General features: G+C 49.8%; 1 protein-coding gene across 3 annotated transcripts; it reads right to left on the bottom strand.

The window, feature by feature from the left end:
- Window positions 1-11,186: 11,186 nt before the first annotated feature.
- On the bottom strand, window positions 11,187-17,226 carry FEZF2 (FEZ family zinc finger 2). Of its 3 annotated transcripts, none has more exons than XM_081848615.1 (5): window positions 17,136-17,226; window positions 14,198-15,245; window positions 13,255-13,389; window positions 12,970-13,102; window positions 11,187-11,705 (listed from the first exon to the last, which is right to left on the bottom strand). In XM_081848615.1, the coding sequence occupies exons 2-5, from the start codon at window positions 15,176-15,178 to the stop codon at window positions 11,419-11,421; spliced, it is 1,536 nt and encodes a 511-aa protein (XP_081704741.1). In that variant the 5' UTR covers window positions 15,179-15,245; window positions 17,136-17,226; the 3' UTR covers window positions 11,187-11,418. The 3 variants fall into 3 exon arrangements, with proteins under 3 accessions (XP_081704741.1, XP_081704740.1, XP_081704742.1); XM_081848614.1 differs by lacking the exon at window positions 17,136-17,226 and adding an exon at window positions 15,795-16,078; XM_081848616.1 differs by lacking the exon at window positions 17,136-17,226 and having other exon boundaries at window positions 14,198-15,406.
- Between the last annotated feature and the right edge of the window lie 4,096 nt (window positions 17,227-21,322).

The following is a 21,322-nucleotide window of genomic DNA, read 5'->3' as shown; positions in this document are numbered from 1 at the left end:
GCAAGTTTTTAAGTGTCATTCTTTACATAGAGGAACCTCTAACCCCCCCTTAGGCACTAGGCCTGTTCAAGCTGTTGTGTTCATGCCTGTGGCTTTGGAAAAGGGTTTTCCTTTTTTAAAAAAAAATACATTATTTGAAGCTTGCTGGCAAGATTGCTGAAGTGTGAGCAGTCATGGACAGAAGAAACATCTTGTGGTGGAAAAGATAATTGGAGGCGTGTGTGTGTGTGTGTGTGTGTGTGTGTGTGTGACAGAATTACCCTCCCCCTCAATTTTAGCATTTTAATGCTATGAGTAGCATAGGCTAGAATAATGAATCGCCCACCTTGTTTTAGAGAGATGCTTGGGAGAGGGGATTGGGATCACAAACTGCACGTCATACATGCCCCAAAAGGAAAGGTCCCCACCCCCACTGTGATACATATATATCACAATATATATCAATATATGATATATTGTTATTGTGTTTATTCATTATTCTTCTCCACTAGTGGTTTGGTGCTCATATCCACAGAAGCCAATACATACGTTCCACATTTATTTACTTGTATTTATATTGATTTCAAACACATTTGTAGCCTGCTATTTGGACCTTTAAAAGGGTGTGTGTGCGTCAGAATGGCTTGCAATAAAATGCACTGTTAGGTATTTGGTTTTGCTGTAACAAAATGTTCCAGTGTGGAGGATTTCTGTTCAGAATTTCTGCCAGCCATGCCCTTCCCTACGATACTCCATTCCCAGTTCCCTTGTTTTCCCATTCCCCTGCCCAATAGACAGTGTTTTTCACCCATGGGAGGTGCTTGATCTAGAATGAATGGGGTTTTTTTAGGTTGAGGGTTTATGATCCCAGTCTACCTGTGCTTCTTCAAACCTTGTGATGCCCCCAAGCTCACTAGCATATCCCTCTTGGACTTGCTTCTAAAGTCAGGGTTTGGAGTAGGGTCTTTGTGTATGCAACAGGTGCTCTTTTTCTAAGCAGTACCAGCGGGGCTATTAATGCCTATAAATGACACATTTGTTTATTTCCTTATACCCCCACCTTTTCTCCAAGCCCAAAGTGGCATGCATGGTCCTCCACCTGTCAATGTTATTCTCATGGCATCCCTGTGAGGTAGAGTTAAGCTGAGAAAAAGTGACTTGCCCAATGAGCTTCATAGCTTAGTGCGGATTTGAACCATTGTGTCCCAGGCCCTTGTTTGATACTCTAATCTTTGCACCAAACTATGCCAACCCTTACTGGAGTGATTAAGGTACAGGCACAGATTTTCAGCATATTGAGTCCCCAACCAGTGTAGTGTTTTACGTAGACTTGTGGAGACATGCGTCTGATCCCTTCCTTTCCATGAAGCTAACAAAGAGGTTTTGGCTCAGTCAATCTTTAGATAGGATAAATGGGATGACCTAATAACAGAGAGATGGGACGCGGGTGGCGCTGTGGTCTAAACCACAGAGCCTAGGGCTTGCTGATCAGAAGGTTGGCAGTTCAAATCCCCGTGATGGGGTGAGTTCCCATTGTTCTGTCCCAGCTTCTGCCCACCTAGCAGTTCGAAAGCATGTCAAAGTGCAAGTAGATAAATAGGTGGGAAGGTAAACAGCGTTTCCGTGCACTGCTCTGGTTTCGCCAGAAGCGGCTTAGTCATGCTAGCCACATGACCTGGAAGTGTCTTCTGACAAAGGCCGGCTCCCTCGGCCTATAGCCGACCCCAGAGCGCGCAACCCCAGAGTCATCCGCGACTGGACCTAACGGTCAGGGGTACCTTTACCTTTACTTTAATAACAGAGAGTTGTGTTGGAGCAGGCCATAGGCCTAGCATCCTGTTCTCACATTGGCCAACCAGCGGCCTATAACCTGCATGGCTGCTGCCTTTAATTCCTTGGAGGAAGGATGAGTGTGTAAATGTGAGAAATATGCAAATAAAATAGCGTAAGACAGCTCTAAAGGAAGAGCACCAGAAGCATGAATCAATATTGTGAGTGTTGCACTAAGGGTGGGAGAGTGTCATTAAAACTAGTGGTAACCTACTAACATATCTGTTGCTGTGCAGCAACTTGCTTCTAAAGCAGAAATGGGCAACCCTTAGACTGGTTTGCATATGATCCTCAGGCTAATCTCAAAAGCCATCTGCAAACAGTTTGATGTGTTTACTCGAATGTAACGTGCCCCTTTTGGGGGCCAAATCACATTGCAAAAATGAAGGGGTGCATTAGACTTGATGGTGCCAGCAATTTTTATTTATTTATTTATTTGGTTCCAAGGTATTGAAAAGTGAGGTGCACATTAGATTCAATGGTGCATTAAATTTATGTAAATACAGTAATTTTAGGTCCAGCCCTATTTTTGTGATTGTAAATTGTTTCAACTTGTTTTTAAATGTTGTGTTTTGCTGTAACCTGCCCTGGGACCTTAGTGTGAAGGGCGGGTAATAAATCAAATTGTTCATCATCATCTCTTGCCAGAGTGATTGGTCCCTCCCCTTACGCCCACTGGGTTGGGAAGGAGGGGGAAGAGAGAAGAGGTGTGACCCAACCACTTTGTTCCTATCAGGCTGCAGCAAGGTCTCTTGGGAACAAATTGCATTAACCATGGCTGCTTCCTCATCACTGAAAGCACAAACATTGGCTTTACCCTAGGTCTGTCTCCATCCCTTAGGCTAGTGGTTCCCAATTGGTGATCCATGGACCCAAGGGGTGTCTGTGGAACCTAGGGTGTCTGTGGAACCATTCACAATACAAAAAACTACCATAGACATATCAAGATTTTTCAGAAGTAGGGGATCCATGGCTTGGCTTTTGAAAAATGGGGTCCACAGTACTTAGCTAAGGAAGTACTTAGCTAAGGAAGTACTTCCTAAGTACTTAGCTTAGGAAGCACTGTATTGGCAGTTCCTTGACCGGCTAAATCAGGAGAAACTAGGCAATGCTTCTATTAGCAAAGCAAGAAACTGATTTTAGATGGTGTGCTATCCTATTTTAGCACCTGAGATGGAAAATAAGAGAATTGTAGAGTTGGAAGGGAACCTGAGGGTCGTCTAGTCCAACACCCTGCAATGCAGGTATCTCAGCTACAGCACCCATGACAGATGGTCATCCAGCCTCTCTTTAAAAAGCTCCTAGGAATGAGAGTCCACCATCACCTGATGGAGTCCGTTCCACAAGTACCTCTGCCTTTTCATCACATCCTAAATATGCTTCCTCACTCTGCCACATAGTAGAGTCGCCCCTGTCTAGGAGAAACTGCTGCCTGAGACTTTGAATAGCTCTTGCCTTTCTGGGCAGAGGGCCTGCCACAAACCTGTGGGGCACAGGGGCATGTTTGAAAATCTGAGAAGCTCTCATGAGCATTACTAAATACCTACATCACAGAAGAAAATTTGCAAAAAAAAAAAAAAAAAAAGCAGGTAGCATCCCTCGCACACCTTGCCGAACAACAACAAATCTCACATATTTTTTTTGTTAAAGTTGGAAGGGGTAGAGGGCCTTGGCAGGCACTATGGGGGATTTCTGAGGTTGCCCCATCACCATACTAGTGCAGGGACATTTCAGTGGCTAGCAAGGCCTATGCAAATATTTATGTTATTGTACCAGTCTCAAAAGTCCTCTCCTGTGTCCAGGGGTGCCATCTCTGCAAGGAGTGTGTGACATCACATGCACGGCATGCAATATTGTGTCATTTTGGGGGGGGGGCTCCTCCTCCTCTCTGCAGCCAGCAAGGTACCCTTTTCCATGGGGAGGAATCAGAGGCATAAAGCCCCCTATCTCCTGAAAAGGGTGCCTCACTGGCTGGCTGCCTCTTTCTGGCTTTGCTCGTTGACTTTGTGGGTGCCTGGCCCCCACAATTATATTATGGTGGGAGCCCAAGCACCCACAGCCCCCTGGAGCTGTTTCCTATGCCTGTGTCATGGAACAGTCAAGCACTAGCACTGGAACACACATAGTTAAAACGCCAGACTCTCTCCAGCTGCTGCTCAGCAGGGATAAGGCAGGCACTGCTGCCTGATCTCCCCTATTGTGATTGAAGTGTCTGCATTTAGTTTGAGTTTCTGCAATTACAGCCCCATGTGAAATATCACCTTCCCAGGTGTAACAGAGATGAGGACTCTGCGTTAAAAAATACAGAACTGAGTGATCCCTTTTCAGACTTGCACGGAGACAGAAAATGCTGGAGTAGCACCTCTTGAAACCCTAAAAGGCTTCTCCCTGGGCTTCCAAACTGCCGGCCAAGTTTCCAGGTGCAAAATCCTGGCCACGTGGCAGTTAATGGGAATGTTGCCACTGACTTCAGCAAGAGCTAAGATCATTGCTATGTTTAAAAAAACAACAACCGAAAGCCTCACAAACAGTTATGTAGAGGAACTTCAAGGAAACCCCTTCTTGATCCCTTAAGTAGTCTGGGGTGAAAGTGATAATTTGTTTTGCAAAGTCAGTGTTGCAAATGCATAGGTTTTTTGGGAAAACCCTACATCACCCTTATTATTCCTCTGCAATGAAACACCTGAAACTTTAACGCCTATATTTCAGTCACAGCAACTCTTCTGATGGTTGTGGTCATTCTGATCCTGCCATGTTCAGGGAACCATCCGAAACACAAGAAGCTTCCATAAAGCAAGCCAGTGTAAATTAAGCCAGCCTAATGTTGCACCAGATCCAAACTCTGCAGCCTGAGCTGGCCTAAGCTCTGCAGAGGGAAAACAAGCCTTTAAAACTGTTTTAGTTACGCAACCCTTTTGCCATCTTAACTTATGCTGGGTTGTGTGGTCACATAACAGAGCTGAAACACCTTGGTATCCAGCCTAAGTCTACCCTCTCTAGTCCCATCCCTGGGATACTCCTTTTTCAGGGTTTAAAGTAAAGGGACCCCTGACCATTAGGTCCAGTCATGGCCAACTCTGGGATTGCGGCGCTCATCTCACTTTATTGGCCGAGGGAGCCGGCGTACAGCTTCCGGGTCATGTGGCCAGCATGACTAAGCCGCTCCTGGCAAACCTGAGCAGCGCACGGAAACGCCGTTTACCTTCCTGCAGGAGTGGTACCTATTTATCTACTTGCACTTTGAAGTGCTTTTGAACTGCTAGGTTGGCAGGAGCAGGGACCCAGCAACGGGAGCTCACCCCATCGCGGGGATTCAAACCGCCGACCTTCTGATTGGCAAGTCCTAGGCTCTGTGGTTTAACCCACAGCGCCACCTGTGTCCCTTTTTCAGGGTTTAAAGGTAAAGGTAAAGGTACCCCTGCCCGTACGGGCCATTCTTGACAGGCTCTAGGGTTGTGCACTCATCTCACTCTATAGGCCGGGAGCCAGCGCTGTCCGCAGACACTTCCGGGTCACGTGGCCAGCATGACAAGCTGCATCTAGCGAGCCAGCGCAGCACACGGAATGCCGTTTACCTTCCCACTAGTAAGCGGTCCCTATCGCAACTCAATCCCTATCGCGGTCCCTATCGCAACTCAAGTTCCTACTTGCACCCGGGGGTGCTTTCGAACTGCTAGGTTGGCAGGCTCTGGGACCGAATGACAGGAGCGCACCCCGCCGTGGGGATTCGAACTGCCGACCATGCGATCGGCAAGTCCTAGGCACTGAGGTTTTACCCACAGCGCCACCCGCGTCCCTTTTCAGGGTTTACTCCACCTTAAAACCTGCCAGGCTTGACTCAGCTGACTCCTTCAAGGCTCAGCCTGGAAGGGGGAGATGCTCTGGTGAATCTCCAGCTGAGCTGGGGATGAGGGAGTTAAGGCAATGTAGCTTGGCTGCGCTGGGAATCTCCCAGCTCAGCCAGAGATCCACTGGATCCTAACCCAGTCATCCAGGTAGATATCACTATCGGATTGCTCTCTAAGTCTTTTCTGAATTCTGTAGAGCATTTGCAGTCCTCTCAGTTTAAAATGTCACTGAGCATTTCACTTGTTTATATACAGAAGGGAATATGTGATGCAATATTAATATATTTTAAATTACTTTCTCTCTGCATCCAGCTCAGGCCTCCTCTTTCCCTTCACTTCAGTTACCATAGTGTGCGCACCATCTTCTGTAGAGGCTTTTTTGAAAGCCCTTCGAAGACAGCTGTGTAAATCTAGAGTTCTCAATTCAGTGCTGTTGGAGCGAAATAAATGTTACTTAGCAGCAACAGCAAATATTTCCTAGAAAGCTATACAATCATACAATCTGGTGAGGGCCAGTGAAGTATGCCACTAAAGTCAAATGTAGACTTCCCATCATGTAACGAACTGAGCATTGAGGAGAGGCATTATTTTGATGGGGCAAAGAAGAGAGTAACAGAAGATTAGCAGACTGAAAGCTGCCTGACATCATAATTTAGCCAGTAAGCACATTACACTATAGCAGTGGTTTTCAACCTGTGTGCCATGGCACCCGGGGTGCCTTGAATGATGACCAGGGGTGCCGCGAAACAGCCCTGACTATAAGCTCCACAGGTGAATGATCTTCTGGCAGGCACCTCTCTTTGGGGCGGGGAGGGGGGCAGCTCAGAGACCAAGGATGGCAGCAGTAGCTGCCTAGAGGACTCCCAAGGAGAGCGGAAAGGAGAGGAAGCTGAGGGTGAGGGGCTGGTGGCTCTGCAGACAAGGGGTGACATAACTGGGCTCCTGAGCCCCTTGGGGTGCTACAGAAAGAATATAGTTAGTTAAGGGAACTGTGGACTCAAAAAGGTTGAAAACCTCTGCACTATAACACGACACAGCGCACAACACCATCTGAATGGCAATGCCCATCAACTTCGGAGGGGACCTCAAATATTTATTAGGGGGTCAAGGAACCTTGGCCCCTAGGAGTTGGCTCCTATAGTTTGTGTACACACAAACAGAGCTTTGACAAGAGATGCAATGAAAAATGCATTATGTGTGCATTGATTCCTCCACTGGTATGGAATGAGGGAGGATTCGAAGCCTGTTGGTGCTCAATAAATCTGCAGTGTTAAGCAAACTTACCGGTACTATGGCATAAAGCTTGCTTTTGAGTAAACATGCCTAGAATCACGCAGCACATCTCTTGCAGAAGTGATATAATACGAAGTATTGCATACGGTCCCTATATTCTTAAGCATATTGTTCCAAAGACTTAATGCACAAATCTGCTTTTGTCAGGAAATTCTTCTTTCTTCCTACTCCATATTAGTATCCATTTAAAACACATGTGGCGAACCTCTTGGTGGGCTACAACTCCTATCAGTCCTGGTCACTGGCCAGGCTGGGAGGGGGGCGGTTGATGGGAGCTGGAGTAAAACAGCCTCTGGAGGACCCCAGCTTCCCCACCCCACATTTAACGCTACCGGGGTGGCGGCAGATACTTTTAATGAAAAATGTTCCAGTAAGTTGATGTCACTGACAAACTTCTGTTGCCTTGTATAAGATCCCCAACCTCTTTTCTGCAAACTGCTTTTCAAAAGCCACAAAACTTTGCCACTATGTAGAGACCCAAGTGTAGATACAGATGCATTCTGCATGAGCCGACTCTCAGTTGTCCTCTAGGAAAGTGTTAAGTGAAAAGCAGGGCACAATGTAGAACAATTGCTACTCACTTTCTCTACAGGATCAGTTGCCCACTCTCTGTTGCCATGTGACAGCCGTTTCCAGCATGGCCAGAGAACACCTGCAAGAACAGAATCAGCCCCAGAGCAGCCCTAATAAGCCTTGGAGGTACCCATAGCCCAGTGGCAGAGCCACATGCCTTGCACCCAGAAAGTCCTTGCATCTGCCATTAAAAACTCTGTTAAGAAGAACTAGGGAAGACCTCTCCCAGGGAATACTAGACTGGGCAGACTGTCAGTACAAGGCAACTTGGATGCTACCTCTTAACACGAAAATTCCACTTGGCTGATAAAGGGGGCAGAGGGAGATCCCTAAAGCTGGTGCTTTGGAAAGTTCTGCTGGCCGGCCATTTTAATATTTCAATCAGAAAATGATATAAGTTTACCAAATCCAAGTACACAGAGCACATTGACTGTCAGCCATATAGTTTCACACCAGCATTAGGTCACATTAATGGCAGCATGTTCTGCTGCGGCAGAACTTTCCCCAAACCCAGCAGGAAAAACAAATGATTGGAAAAACTTGGCAGGAACAATTCCTCTCTCTCTCCCCCCCCTCCATCCGTCCTCCCCCTTGCTAGGGTGTTATTTTGGGCTGCATGAAGAGCTTGGGCTTGGTTGCCTGCAAAAGGCAAATTAAGGTGAAAGCTTGGTTCATGGAGAACAAGCTGATACTGGGACTGCGGGGAAGGAGGATCGGAAAGCTGACGGAAAGAAAACATGAACGACCATTTTGTCTTATTGCAATGCTTCCTGTGTTCAAAATGTAAGCATTAGCCCAAGGTCTAGGTGTGTGTGTGGGAAATCCTGTTTCCTGATCGAGGTTGTGGTGCTATCCCCACTTACTTGGGAGTAAAGCCCTGTTGAACTCAAGGGGACTTGCTCCTGAGCAGGCAGGTATAGGATTGCCGTGTAAATATCGACATTGCTATTTTACTTTGATCTGTGTGGGCATCGTTTCCTGACAGCGCCTTCCTGTGCGCTCAGAAGTCAGCCTGTGCGCTCAGAAGTCAGCCGCCTCCGGTGCAATTTCTAGGTAAGCGTGCACAGGAGTTTTGGAGCCTTAAAGAAATTTCACGACCACTCGTGGGGTTTTATTTTCAACAGCGAGGGTTCGCCCTTCAACGCTCGTCTTCGATACCTGGGAAATTAAAGGGACGCTGGTATAGATTATCTGAAATAAGCTTGTCACCTTCCTGCCCTGAATGTAGGAAACAACTTAAGGGGAGTCATGCGAGCCCTGCATTAGGAATAACTGAGGTGGACTCGTCGGCTGGGAGCTCTGCGCGAAACTTGCTCGCTTTTCAGCATTTAACCACTCAATTAACCAGAGGAAAGGTGAACTCCCGACGAAGCTGTCCCCAGACGATGGCGAGGTCCTGCTTAATTCTCCCTTTCATTGGCAAGCGTGGATTGAGCAGCACGCACATGGGCGGGCTCGCAGGATTTCCTTGGCTCCGCCGTAATAATATTGTGGGCAGAATTGATATTGCCACATTAGAAGGCTGGGGAGGGGAGGCTGAGCTAGAGTGTTCCTTAATCCAGGCCCTTGATTATCCATATTCCGATTTATTTTTTAAAAGGGGTTCTGGGGCCTGCTGTGGATGATTACACGATTAATGTAATGTGGTTTGAAGGGTCTGTGTGCTTTCCCTCTTAATTTGGGTCATTAGAAAGCAAGCGTGAGATCGTTTCACCAGCATTGGGGAGGGGGGGATTTTTTTTTTTTACAAAACAATAATAGTAATAACAACAACAGTATAAAAAGACGCAAGGATAGTCATTCAAGAAATAACTTTAACACATCTCAAGTGATGGAACACACACACACACACACACACACACCCCACTAGGAAAGTGGCAGGTTACAGCTGAAAGAGGTGCAGCCTAAACTTCCAATGTCGACACTTTTTAAAGGAATCATCGGCATCTAATTTTGTCTTTCTCCTCCTCCCTCTAGGGATGGAAAGGAGCCATCGCGATCGGAAGCTGATCTCTCTCTCTCTCTCCCCCCCCCCCATCTCTTAGTTGTGGAGAGGGGGAGAGAAACCAAAAACAGAACACATACACACAAAAACCCTCGAAGGAACTGGCGGTGTGGGTGTTGTTAGTGGCAGACGCCTGGTTGCGCGCGAGGGGGGAGAGGGAGGGCCCCCGAGTTTGCGCTTGTTTGTTACCGTCGGTCGTCTGCCTCGATCTAGTGTTTTGTTTGTCTGTTCCCAGAATCCCTTCCTTCCTTTTTCCTTTAAAACGAATAAAATAAAATTAAAAAGAACCGGGCGGTTTTTCTCTCCGCTTCCCCGCGCCCTCAGCATAACCTGCACAGGCTGCGATTCGCAGTGGAACGTAAAGGCGCAAACAGGCGCCGCGGACTCCGGAGTCACTCCAGACGCGCACCTTGCACAAACGCTCCTGGACTAACAAATAAACGAAAAGATGTCCTTATCTGGAATAGCTTGCTCGGTGCAATGTGGATTCCCCCACCTTTATTGTGTCTGAGAGTCCCTTACTTTTGAGGAGGGATGGAAAACCAGCAACAACAACAAAAACACACAAAAAACCGACGGAAGGCTCGTTTTAGCAAAGAAATCCCTATCTCCTTTACCTCCTCTCTTAGCCCGAATGTGGATTTCTCGTTGTTGTCTTTTGCTTATTGAAACGGCGATCCTAAGCCCCGCTCCGTGTAGGATGTAGATCTCGTTTCAAAAAGCAGACCTGGAGGAACTCCAGACTAGACTCCAATCCTTTTTTAAAATAAATAAACACATTTTAAAAAAACGGTCCTGGGGACTAGAGTCATTCCACATGTTTGCCACACGCATGTCCAATAAGGAACCAAACAGACATTCCAAACCCCATTCGCTTGTTCTGTTCCCCTCCTCTCCAGAATAGGCGCGGAAGTCTGGCTTGCACGTGGGAATCGAATCCACGCCACTTTCCCGGAGTAGCAAGAACTCCAGAGCCCAGCAAAAGTTGATGACCCCCCAAGCCGAAACTTCCCAGCTCCGCATTGAAATGGAAAGGGGAAATCGCCCCATTTCAAAGGGGGTTGTCAAAGTGGTGGATTGAAACCCTTTTAAGCAGTGGCCCGATTCTTCCCCAACTTCACACACAAATAATAATAACGATAACGATAATGATAATGATAGACCGGAATTGAGTTTATTTTTGTTTTTTGTTTTAAAAAAAAATGTGTTTGGGGGAGCTGGAAATAAGACTCCTATTAAGCGACTTTTTATTGCCTCACAGATGATAGATTCCTTAGTTATTTTGGTGTACATTAAAATGTAAAATTTTCAGTCATATATATTTATATATTTATATTTATATATACATATATAGAATGATTGGCCAGGCCTATTTTATTTATTTAATTTTATTTTTTATATATATTTTTACAGTCCTGCCAGGCCTCCGAAGAAATGTTGCCTTCAGTCCAATCAAAGATCCGCCACTATTCCCGTAATTCAATCCGCAGCAGCAACGGAATTTTAAATACGTAAGTTTCTTCCTTTTGGCGTGTATATATATATATATATATATATATATATATATATATATATGTATGTATGTATGTATATGTATGTGTGTGTGTGTATATATACTGTATGTGTGTGTGTGTATATATATATATAGACACGCCAAAAGTGATTGTCTCTCTTCAGCTTGTGTTCAGCTTGAGAGAGGGGGGGGGGGGACAGATCCGAGGGGCTTCTCCCCCTTCCCAGGCCTTTTCCCCCTTTTGTAAAGGGTCCGAGATCTTTGGAAGTCTCTGAACGCGTCGCTTTGACCATCGTGCAAAGACGTCTCTTGCTTCGCTGAACAGGCTCGCCTCGCTTCTGCCTTATTGTTGCTTTGTGTGAGTGTGAGTGTGTGTTTTAGCTTTGCACGGTCCTAGGAAGTTCTTTCCCGCAAGGTGCGGCTGTGGCGGCGGCAGCGGCAGCGGCAGCGGCAGCGGCGGTGTCGTGCAGTTTCCTCACGTGCTTCTTCAAGTCAAAGTTCCTGCAGAAGCCCTTGCCGCAGGTGACGCAGGTGAAAGGCTTCTTGTCGTTGTGCGTGTGCATGTGGAAGGTCAGGTTGTAGATCTGGTGGAAAGCTTTGTTGCAGATGGTGCACTTGTACTGCTTCTCGCCGCTGTGGGTCAGTTTGTGGTTTTTATAATTCCCTGTTTGGGAGAGAAGGAGGAGAAGAAAAGTAGGGGATTGGGGAGTACGTTAGTTTCAAGGGGGATCGTTCTCTGCCATCAACACGCACGCAGGCACACACACACACACACACACCAAACACACACATATTTCTCTCTCTCTCTGCAGATACACCCCCCCCCCTCAGTGGAGCAACAAGAGTTTCTGCGGCGGGGCTTCATTAGGAAGCGTCCTGCAAGGGGCAGTCAAGAAGTTGTCAAACTCAGTCTCCGTCAAGGCAGAGCAGCATGCAACGGACGAATTAAAAAATTAGAGGCAGGGTCAGCGTCCTGACCCGGAGCAAATGGGAGAACCTGGATTAGGAAACCCCCACCACCAGGGTAAGGTGGTAAAAGGGTAAGGTGGTAAAAGGCCGGTTCTAATTTAAAGTTGGAATTTTCTAGCCTGAATCCAGGCTGGGGGGAATCGGCCCAGGCTCTTCCGAAACTTTATTTCCCGGTTTGAGAAAATACCGCCCCCCCCCCCACTTCAAGGGCAAAGGCACACCTGCCCAACCCAAGTTAAGCGCTTTAAAGCGCCTAGGATTTCCAAAGGTAGACCGTGAAGAGAGCTCTCCGGTTAGAAATCAACGGGAGTTTTCGTTTAAAGTGCTTTCATTTCGGCTGGATCGCGCCCTAAGTGGGCTGAATTCATTTTAATCGCTGTTAATAACAAGTGACGGGTTTGAGCTAGTCTTTCGTGGCAGCCCCAGGGCAAAGCCCCCTAAGGACGTTTAAGGGAGGGAGGGAAGGGGTCATCTCCTAGCAGCAGCCTCTAAATACGATAAATACGGCGGTTACTTTTTCTTTTCTTTTCTTTTGGAACGCGAGAGAACCGCAAGATTCCACTTGGAACCTTCACAACTTTCTGTTTGGAACCTTCGCAACGTTCTGTCTGGAGCCTCGTGCTCCGCGGGGAGCAGAAATTGACCAGACGCCTTGAAACCGGCGGGTAATTCTTATATTTCGTCTATCCACCACCACACGTGTTGTTTCCAAATTGTGCTTCCAAATAATAATAAAAAAATTTTTCCTCCTTAATTCGAAATAACATTATACTTCGAATAATAACGAAACCAGGTTCCTCCTCCGGAAAAAGTAGCCTTCTACCCCTGCTTTTTTATTATTTATTTTTTAGCAATCATTAATAATTTTCATACACACACAACTTCTCCCCCACTCCGCCTCCCGCCCGCCACCAGCAGAAAAGCCGGAAACAAAAGCCACGGTTTTTTATCCCAGATACCTTTTTGATGAAATCCTTTGCCACAAAATTCACACACAAAAGGTTTGTAGCCAGCGTGGATCCTAATGTGAGTGTTTAGCGTGGAACTTCTGTTGAACGCTTTCCCGCACTGGTTGCACTTGTGGGGTTTTTCCTGTTGGGCCGGGGAGAGGACATTTTAAAAGAGAGAAAGAATCGCGGATGGTTTCTTTTTGTTTTTTTTAAAAAAGAAATAAAAATTTATTTTGGTGCCGAGCGCATAAACACACAGATCTGACCCTCAGGTCTTTCCCGCTGCCCCCGTACCTGCGTGTGGATGATTTTGTGTCTGCAGAGAGTGCTGGCTTGGCGGAAGCCCTTCCCGCAGACTTTGCACACGAAGGGCCGGGCTCCCGTGTGCACCGGCATGTGGCGGGTGAGGTTATAATGGGCGTTGAACACCTACGAGGGAACACAAAGCACAGGCAACTTTTGTCAGCCGCAGGAGAGCTTACCGGCGCGCCTCCTCCTCGCCTTGTCGCCCTTCATCCCGAGTGGCCAAAACACGGATCCAAAGGGGACGAGGAGAAAGACTTTCGTTCTGAATATCTCTCTCTACAAACACACACAGTTTAAACGACCCTTGGTTAAACTATAGTTCTGCGGCTGCCTGGGTGAACCCATTGGATCCTGACTACCTACCGCTCAGCCTCGGCCCCACCGCGCAAACACACGTACCCAAAATCTGTAAAATGGGAACAAAACTCTCGAGCGATTCATTTTGTGTTATTTTTAAAGCGCGTCAGGTGCACCAGTGATAGGCGATGTACGGGGCACCGTAGCGACACTATGGCTCTCTTCCGCAGGTGGTTTTTACACATCGTTCATCCGCTATGAACCAGGAGACTCGTTTCCGTTCTCAGCTCTGCCACAGATTTACCGGATCCCCCCCGCCCCGTGGCTTTGGTAAACTTAATCACAGTAGCCTAGTTCTGTAACGGTGATTATGAAGTGTCTGGGAGGCATGGAACAATTGGGAAGGAGCTAACCCCTCCCTTTTTCAAGATTATTAAAATGCGCTGAACTTTTTAAAATAAAAATATTATTATTAGAGTGAGCTGAGAGAAGCGTTCTAGGAACAAGGGCTCCCTCCTGGGGCGCAAAGAGCGGGAGCGGGTTTTTATGGCGGGCGCAGCCCTGTCCTGGCTGCCCCCACGGGTTCTAGAGATAAGAGCGCGCCCCCTAGCGCGAGCACCCTGCTCCTGCATACCTTGCCGCACACCTCGCAGGTAAAGTTCTTGGGCTTCCCGTCGGCCGCGCCGCCCCCTCCAGCGCCTGCGACGCCGCCCCCGACGCCGGCGCCCGGTTTGCCGTGGTGATGCCCTTTGGCACCGCTCCTTTCCCCGGCCAGGCCCGTGTTCTCCTTCATCACTTGGTCCAGCTGCCCGGGGAGGCGCTCCTTGTGCGGGTATTGCGCGTTGGGGAACTTCTCCGACGGGGCCAAGGAAGCCAGCTTGGCGTTATCCAACAGGAAGAGTTTCTGGTGAGCCGAGAGGGCGGCGGCGGCGGCGGCAGCAGCGGCTGCAGCGGCCGCTGCGGCGGGGCTTTGGGAATGGAGCAAGCTGGAAGTGAAGAGCTGCCCGTGGAGGATCTCCGACGGGTGGTACGGCGAGGAATCCAGGTAGTTGAAGTAGTAGAGGCTAGATCCGTTGGCCGGCATGGCCAGCGCCTGGTTGATCACCTGCGGCTTGATCACGCGCGTCGTGGCCTGGCCCAGGGTGCTGCTGCTGCTGTTGTGATGATGGTGGTGGTGATGATGATGATGGAGGTCCCCCTTGCAGCACAAGCCGCAGCCGCCTTTGCAGAAGCCGCCGGCCGTCGAAGCTGCGCCGCCCGCCAGAGCCGAGCCGCAGTTCCTCAAGCTACTTTTCCACAGCTCGGAGTAGTTGAGCAGCGCCTTGGGCGAGGGCGCCTCGTACCCGGGCAGAGGCTGCATGGGCGCGATCACGCACGGGATGGGCGAGCAGAGGCTCAGCAGCTTCTTGCCCGGAGACTCGCTGCGCCGCGCCTCGAAGGCGGCGGCGGCGGCGGCGGGTTTGTGGTGCTGCTGCTGCTGTTGCGGCTGGTGCGGTTCCGAGCTCTTGGCCATGATTCTCTCTATGGAGAAGGCGAGCGTCTTGGCCGGGTTGGCCGTGCCGTTGCGGACGCAGGCGGGAGGCATGACCGTCTCCAGCGGAGCCGAGGAGGCCATCTCGGGTGGGGGAGGGAAGGAGACCCGAACTGGAGATGAGCAGCCGGATCTCGCCCATAAAATAGATCTATAGATATAGATATATATATAAATAAAATGATAACAACAATTAAATTTTTGTTGTTTTTTTAAAAAAAATAGGAGTAAAGGGGGGAAGAAGGCGCGCGTCAAATCACAGTTTCTGCCGAGTTCCTCCTCCAGCTCAGCATTCCAGAAAAGCCAGGAAACAAATCAATTTAATAAGCACCTCTCTCCCGCTCTCTCCCATCTCCCCCCACCCCATCCTAGCATCTCCTCCCCCATTTACATTCAAATGAACACAAGAAGAACTGCGCGCGGGGAGACCAGATTGCTGCTCATTAAGCGAGGAGGCAAGGAAGAAAGAGAGCGAGAAAGTAACAGGCAAACTCCCCGTCCCTTGTGGAGTGGGCCTGCATTTGAGAAGAGCGGCGAGGGAGGGGAGTGGGGAGGCAGGGAGGGGGGCAGAGAAAACCCCGAGCGGACGCAGCCCCTGCGGATCTTTCTTTCGGGTCCCACTAGGGTGGGGAGGGGGTGAGAGAGAGGGAGGGGGAGGAAGGAAGGAAGGAGATGGGCAGCCTGGCCTGGGATGAGTTACCTTTTCCCCCCCTTTGCCCGACGCCGCCGAGGAGACGCATCCAAGCACCGCGGTGCGGCCGCGCTGTCAGATTTGGATAGCCAGCATCTTCGCGAGCGTCAGATCGCTGTCTCTTACATTTAAAGCTGACATCACATGAAGTCACTTGGAGCAGAATGACATGGGATTTGGGCCACCAAGCGGGGGGGGGGGGAGGAGAGAGCGAGAGGGAGAGAGAATTTCTTTTCCCAGCCAAACGTTCAGCAAAGGTCTGGACTGAAAGGGGGGGTGAGGAAGGAGGAGGATGAGAAATGTATCCCCCTCTCTCCTCCAATTTAAGGCACACCCTTGGTTTTCCGAGAGAGAGAGAGAGAGAGAACCCTTCCAAGCGGGAAGGAGGGATAGAAGATTTGGGGAGGGGGGGTAACTTGCCAAAGGAGAGAGAGGAGTCGTTTTGCATGTGGCAAATTAAGAAAGGGAAGTGAGATTCGCAAGTTGGGTGCAACGCAAGCGTGCAGTTAGAAAAGCCACCCCGAGAAAGCCGAGTTGTATTTAATTTAACAAAAGTGTGCGCGCGGGGTGGGGAGCTGGGCAGGGAGAGAAAGAGAGAAGAGGAATTTTTAAAATGATGATTCAGCTCCCTCTCTCTCTCTCTCTCAACCCGCCGCCACCCCCCATCCCCCGGCTCCAATTTAGGCAACCCGTCCACAATCAGATCCCTTGCAAAAGCGAGCCGGGAAGATCAAGTGACAATTTATGAAAGATCAGCCCCCCCTCAGCCGCAAGAGCGCGCATCCGATGAATAGCGGGTCTATTAATGAGGTCCTGGCGGCGTTAATGCGAATTAAAACTTAGTTGAATGCTGCTGGCGCTCAGATTCCCTAGACCGGCCGCCGGGCTCCTGCCAAAAGCCGAATATCGCCATTCAGATAAACAAACAAGCAAACAAACCAATTCACAAACAAACAGAAATCGTTCACTTGTGAGATGTGATTTATTTATTTAATTTATATATATGGACCAAATCTCCTTTCTGCGAAGGTGGTTGTTTTTGTAGAAACGAAGCGGAGCGAATTCTGTTTTTCTCCACCTCCCTTGACTGGTTGTTGTTAATTGGTTTATTTCCCGCCCTTCACCCTGAGATTTTAAACAAATCGCGATGGCAATTTAAGTTTCTGAGATGGAGTTTGCAAGGATCAAAGGACGAAGAGAATTTGGGGCAGTGGCGGTTTTGGAGAGTCTCAAGCAACTCCGGAATCCGACCTCCAGGTGTCCGGAGCTTGCCTAATACGGAGTGTGCGTGTGTGTGTTGGGGGGGGGGGTTGGTAAGAGAAGGAGAGAGAGATTTTGTCCATTTCCCACCTGGTTCCTGAGGGCAGCTCCGGCTGCTGCTCTGACCGAGCTCCCGAGCGATGGAGAGCCTGCCTCGAGGCTCCTTGAATAGGGAGAGACACTATAGCGCTGCGTGGCACCTGATTTTGTGTTTCTAAAATAAAGAGAAGGATTATTTGGAGGGGGGCGAGAGAGAGGGGGGAGGATGAGAAGAGGGGTTTGCAGAGTAGGTAAAGCAAAGCATGAAAAGCATCTCTCTCCCCCCCTCTCTCTCTGTGCAGTTCTTTAAACAAAATCCACTACCCCAACTTGGGAGGAATTCCGCTTTTTGTGTGGTGCTAACAAAGGGCCCCAGAGAGAGAGAGAGAGAGAGCCAGAGCGCAGCCCCCCCCTCTTTGCGGCGTGGGATGCGGCTTTTTTGGGGGGGTGGGGTGGGGTGCTGTTTTCAGACCCGCTGTTTTCACCTGCGAAGCACAACAAGCCCTCCTCAAGGAGTCCCGGAGCACAACACCCAACTGGCCGAGCTGATGATGGCGGGTGGGTGGGTGGAGGCCGCGGGGAGAAAAGGGGGGAGGGAGGGGGGGGAGAATGAGGGTCAGACAAGGAGTAGCAAGTTGGAGGGAGCGGAGGAAAGGCAACGCTTTTTCACACAGCGTTTTTGTCCCGCAGACCTGGCCTCCTTCTTAAGAAGCGCTTTTGCGCTCTTGCCGGAGAGATAAAAGGTAGAGCGCAATCCATCCAGGACTCCTTTCTCGCGCTCCGCTTCGCCTCTCTGTTTACACGTTTCCCCCCCTCCCCCCGCACTCCAGAAGCTATATCAAAGGAAATGATGGACATGAGGGGAAAGTACTGCTGTCTTTGGACTTTGGACACTCCACAGGATCACTCCCCCTTTCCCCTTGCTCTTCTGAATTCGTGTTCCTCCCGGACACGTGGGAGCGCTCGGCCGCGTGGCCCCCTCCTTGCGCTTCCACGTTTCTACCCCTCATGAACTACGCGCTGGGACAAGGGGGAGAAACATGCCTGAGGCCCTTCCAAAGCTAAGCGGCTGCAAACGGATCGCACCACGCGTGCGAGACAAAAGTGTAGGCCTCTTACGTGGGAGGAAGCCGGATAGATACACGAGACTTGCTTCCAGAGAAGCGCATTGCCATCGGAGTGCAAAATCGAGGACCTCCCCGGAAACATAGGCAGATAAATTTATTTATTTATTTACAGAAGATCAATGGACAATTGGAGCTTAGTTCCAATTGCATGTGTCCTGGATGAAGACGGAGGCCTAAGGGCGCCTTTTTATTTTATCTTATAATTTTATTTCATTTTATATTATTTTATTTTCGAAACCGCAAGGCAGCAACGCGTCTGGTCTCTAGTGTAAGCTGTTTACTGTCTAGATTCGTAGAAACTGGTGTGGAGGCGAGCTCGCTTTTCGAGAAAACCACCAGACCAAGCGAGGTCATCATATTAAGAAATAGCATGATCCCTGATGCGGAATTTGGGATTGCCAGCGAAGAGACCAAGACTGAAATCTTCTGAGCCGCCCTCGACATAGTGACCTGGCAGTAAGCTCGGTTTTGAATAGCAAAAATAGAGGAAACATTTGCGGACTTCTAACTGTGGATCGCTGTGACGACTCTCATTTTACGTACTCATAAAAAAGAGGACGTGTCCTGGAAAAAAGAGGACATATGACAACCGTAGGATTGCAACGGGAAGTCTAATGATATTTAAGTAATAAATCTGCATAGAACTGTGCTGTACTATTCCTTTCCGCGGTCAACTTGGAGTGTGTGTGCTTGTGCGAGCGAGAAGGCGAATATGGCAGTCTCAGTACTTCTCTCCGTAGTATGGGCGTATTCACGGAAGAAGATCCCTGCTGGTTCAGGCCCATCTAGTCCAGCCTCTTCTTCTTCTCCTCATAGTTGGCCAACCCATGGAAGACCTGAAAGCAGGGCCTGAGCACACGAGCGCTCTCCCCACAGACAACTCGTAGAAACTGGTACTGTATTCGGAAGAAGTCTCTCCCGGTGGAACTAGAACAGAGTCATAGCGGCCAGTGTCTTCGCCTCCTTTCATTTGCTCACCTAACCGCAGCCTCATCTCTGGATATTTATTTGTTCTTTGCCTTTGCATGCCGCCTTTCTGCTAATGCACCCAAGGCGGTTTGCAAGTTTATGTAAATATGTGACAAAGCGATTCACGGAAACAGTGAGGACCATCATCAACTACACTAGCGTGGTTGGCTCGTTCTCTTTCTCTCCCACCCGCCAGTTCCCAAAAGGCTCCACCTGTTCCGGCCTGGGCCCCGGGGCGCCCCACCTGGGACCTCCGCTTTGAATTCGAAAAGCCCCAGCCCCAACTTTTGGCTGCCAAAGCAGCTCCTTGGCTTCCGCCAAAGGATTTAATTAGCCTCCCAAACTTCTCTCTCTCTCTCTCTCTCTCTCTCTCTCTCTCTCTCTCTCCGCCCGCCTTTAACTTCGCCCGCCGATTCCACCGAGCGGAGGGGTTGGGAACTCTTTTACACCTTGCCACTCACATGTTAATTAATCTCTATCTAACCCTAATTGCAGCTTATTCAAGCACCGCTCAACAGCTCACCCACACAATAAACACGGCGCGTACTTTTATCCGTCTTACTCCACGCTAACACGTTGAGTAATTAACTCCAGTACCATCTAATAGTGCAAACAAATATTTTCTGTAAACGAGATGATTTGAGGCAGGAGGGAAGCGGGCGGCGGAGACGGCGAGGCGAGGTGCGACTGCTGTGCCGGGTCACCGGCGCTAAATCCCACCCCCCCTCCAGCTCTCCCCAAAGCCTCCTTTCTCGTCGGCGCTCACTTCCCTCCCAGGCTCCAGAGTCTCTTCTCCCCACCATTTCCAGGCACCGTTCTTTTCCTTCTCTGTTCCCTCTTTTCTTTCCACCACTTTCCTGGTCTGCATCCCTCCTTCTCCGCCTCTCTCCGTCTTTTGCTTAATTTTTCGTTTCTTTCTCTCCTATTCCTGGTCAGCCTCTCTCCCTCCCTCCCTCCCTCCCTCCCTCCCTCCCTCCCTCCTTCCTTCCTTCCTTCCTTCCTTCCTTCCTTCCTTCCTTCCTTCCTTCCTTCCTTCCTTTCTTTCTTTCTTTCTTTCTTTCTTTCTTTCTTTCTTTCTTTCTTTCTTTCTTTCTTTCTTCACTTTCTCCATTCCTTCTGGGTTTTCTGGCTAGGATCGATTCCTTCTGCATTAGCTCCAGACTTTTATTCAACAGGGTTCAGATAGAAACGCACACACTCTCTCTCCCTGTCTCCCATCCCGCTCAGTAACGCGTAGCCCTCTCTAATCAATATCCCGAGTACAACACCGTTTCTCCAGCGAGAAAACTTCTGCTAGTAGAGGATGGCGCGCGGGGGATCCTCCTGCGCCCTGCTGCCGGAGCACACGCGCCGCGCAATCCCTGCCCACCCGCGTCCGTGGGGCGCTCTGCTCTCCTCGCGCCCGCGATCTAGGGTGGGGGAGCAGTTTCCTCCTCCTCTCGCCTTGCGCTGGCGTCTGGTGGCGCCGCCGGTAACTGCACCGCGCAAAGCATTCCTCCGAAGAGCTGGCCAGGCTTCGGCCCGCAAAATGAGACGGGATGGTGCCACGCCGCGCTTTCTTCTGTTCTCTAAACGCGCACCACGTTATCTTTACGCGCTCTGCTGGTGGCTCCGGCAGCAGGACAGCGTGGGAATCAGCCAGCGGCAGGTTCTGTTTTTCCGGCCTGGCTTGCGGTGGCTGATCCGCTTTCCTGATCTCCGACGGGAGCGTGGAACCGCCGCTTTCCAACGGGACCAGGCGGCCCCAGAAGCGCATCCGCGCGCGGCCGAGGAGGCTCCTGCGCGCGGAGGCGGTGAGCGAGGTTTGCCCCTCGGGCCTTCTCGGGTGGAGGTCGGGGCTCGGATCCTGGCTTCAGCCCACCCACTCCAGGCAGACACAGGGACCATATCTCCCCGATCCTCATCCCCAGCCCTCGATTCGGAGCGAGGAGCTGCCTCTTGGCGTGGCCTCCCCCCTCTCTCTCTTCCTCGCAGGCTACCTGGGATCCGATTTGAGACACTACCCGTTCACGTAATGTCAGAAGAGCCCTGCTGGGTCAGGCAGGTCCATTTAGTCCAGCGCCCTGTTCTCACAGTGGCCAACCAGAGGCTCCTCTCCGCTTGTGATCCTCAGAGGCGGCGGCGGCGGCGGAACCGTGCCTT

This window comes from Podarcis erhardii (genome assembly GCF_964252035.2).
Source record: "Podarcis erhardii genome assembly, chromosome: 2".
Classification (NCBI taxonomy): domain Eukaryota; kingdom Metazoa; phylum Chordata; class Lepidosauria; order Squamata; family Lacertidae; genus Podarcis; species Podarcis erhardii.
Note: the sequence above shows the minus strand (reverse complement) of the source record. Positions and strands in the feature narration are given on the sequence as shown.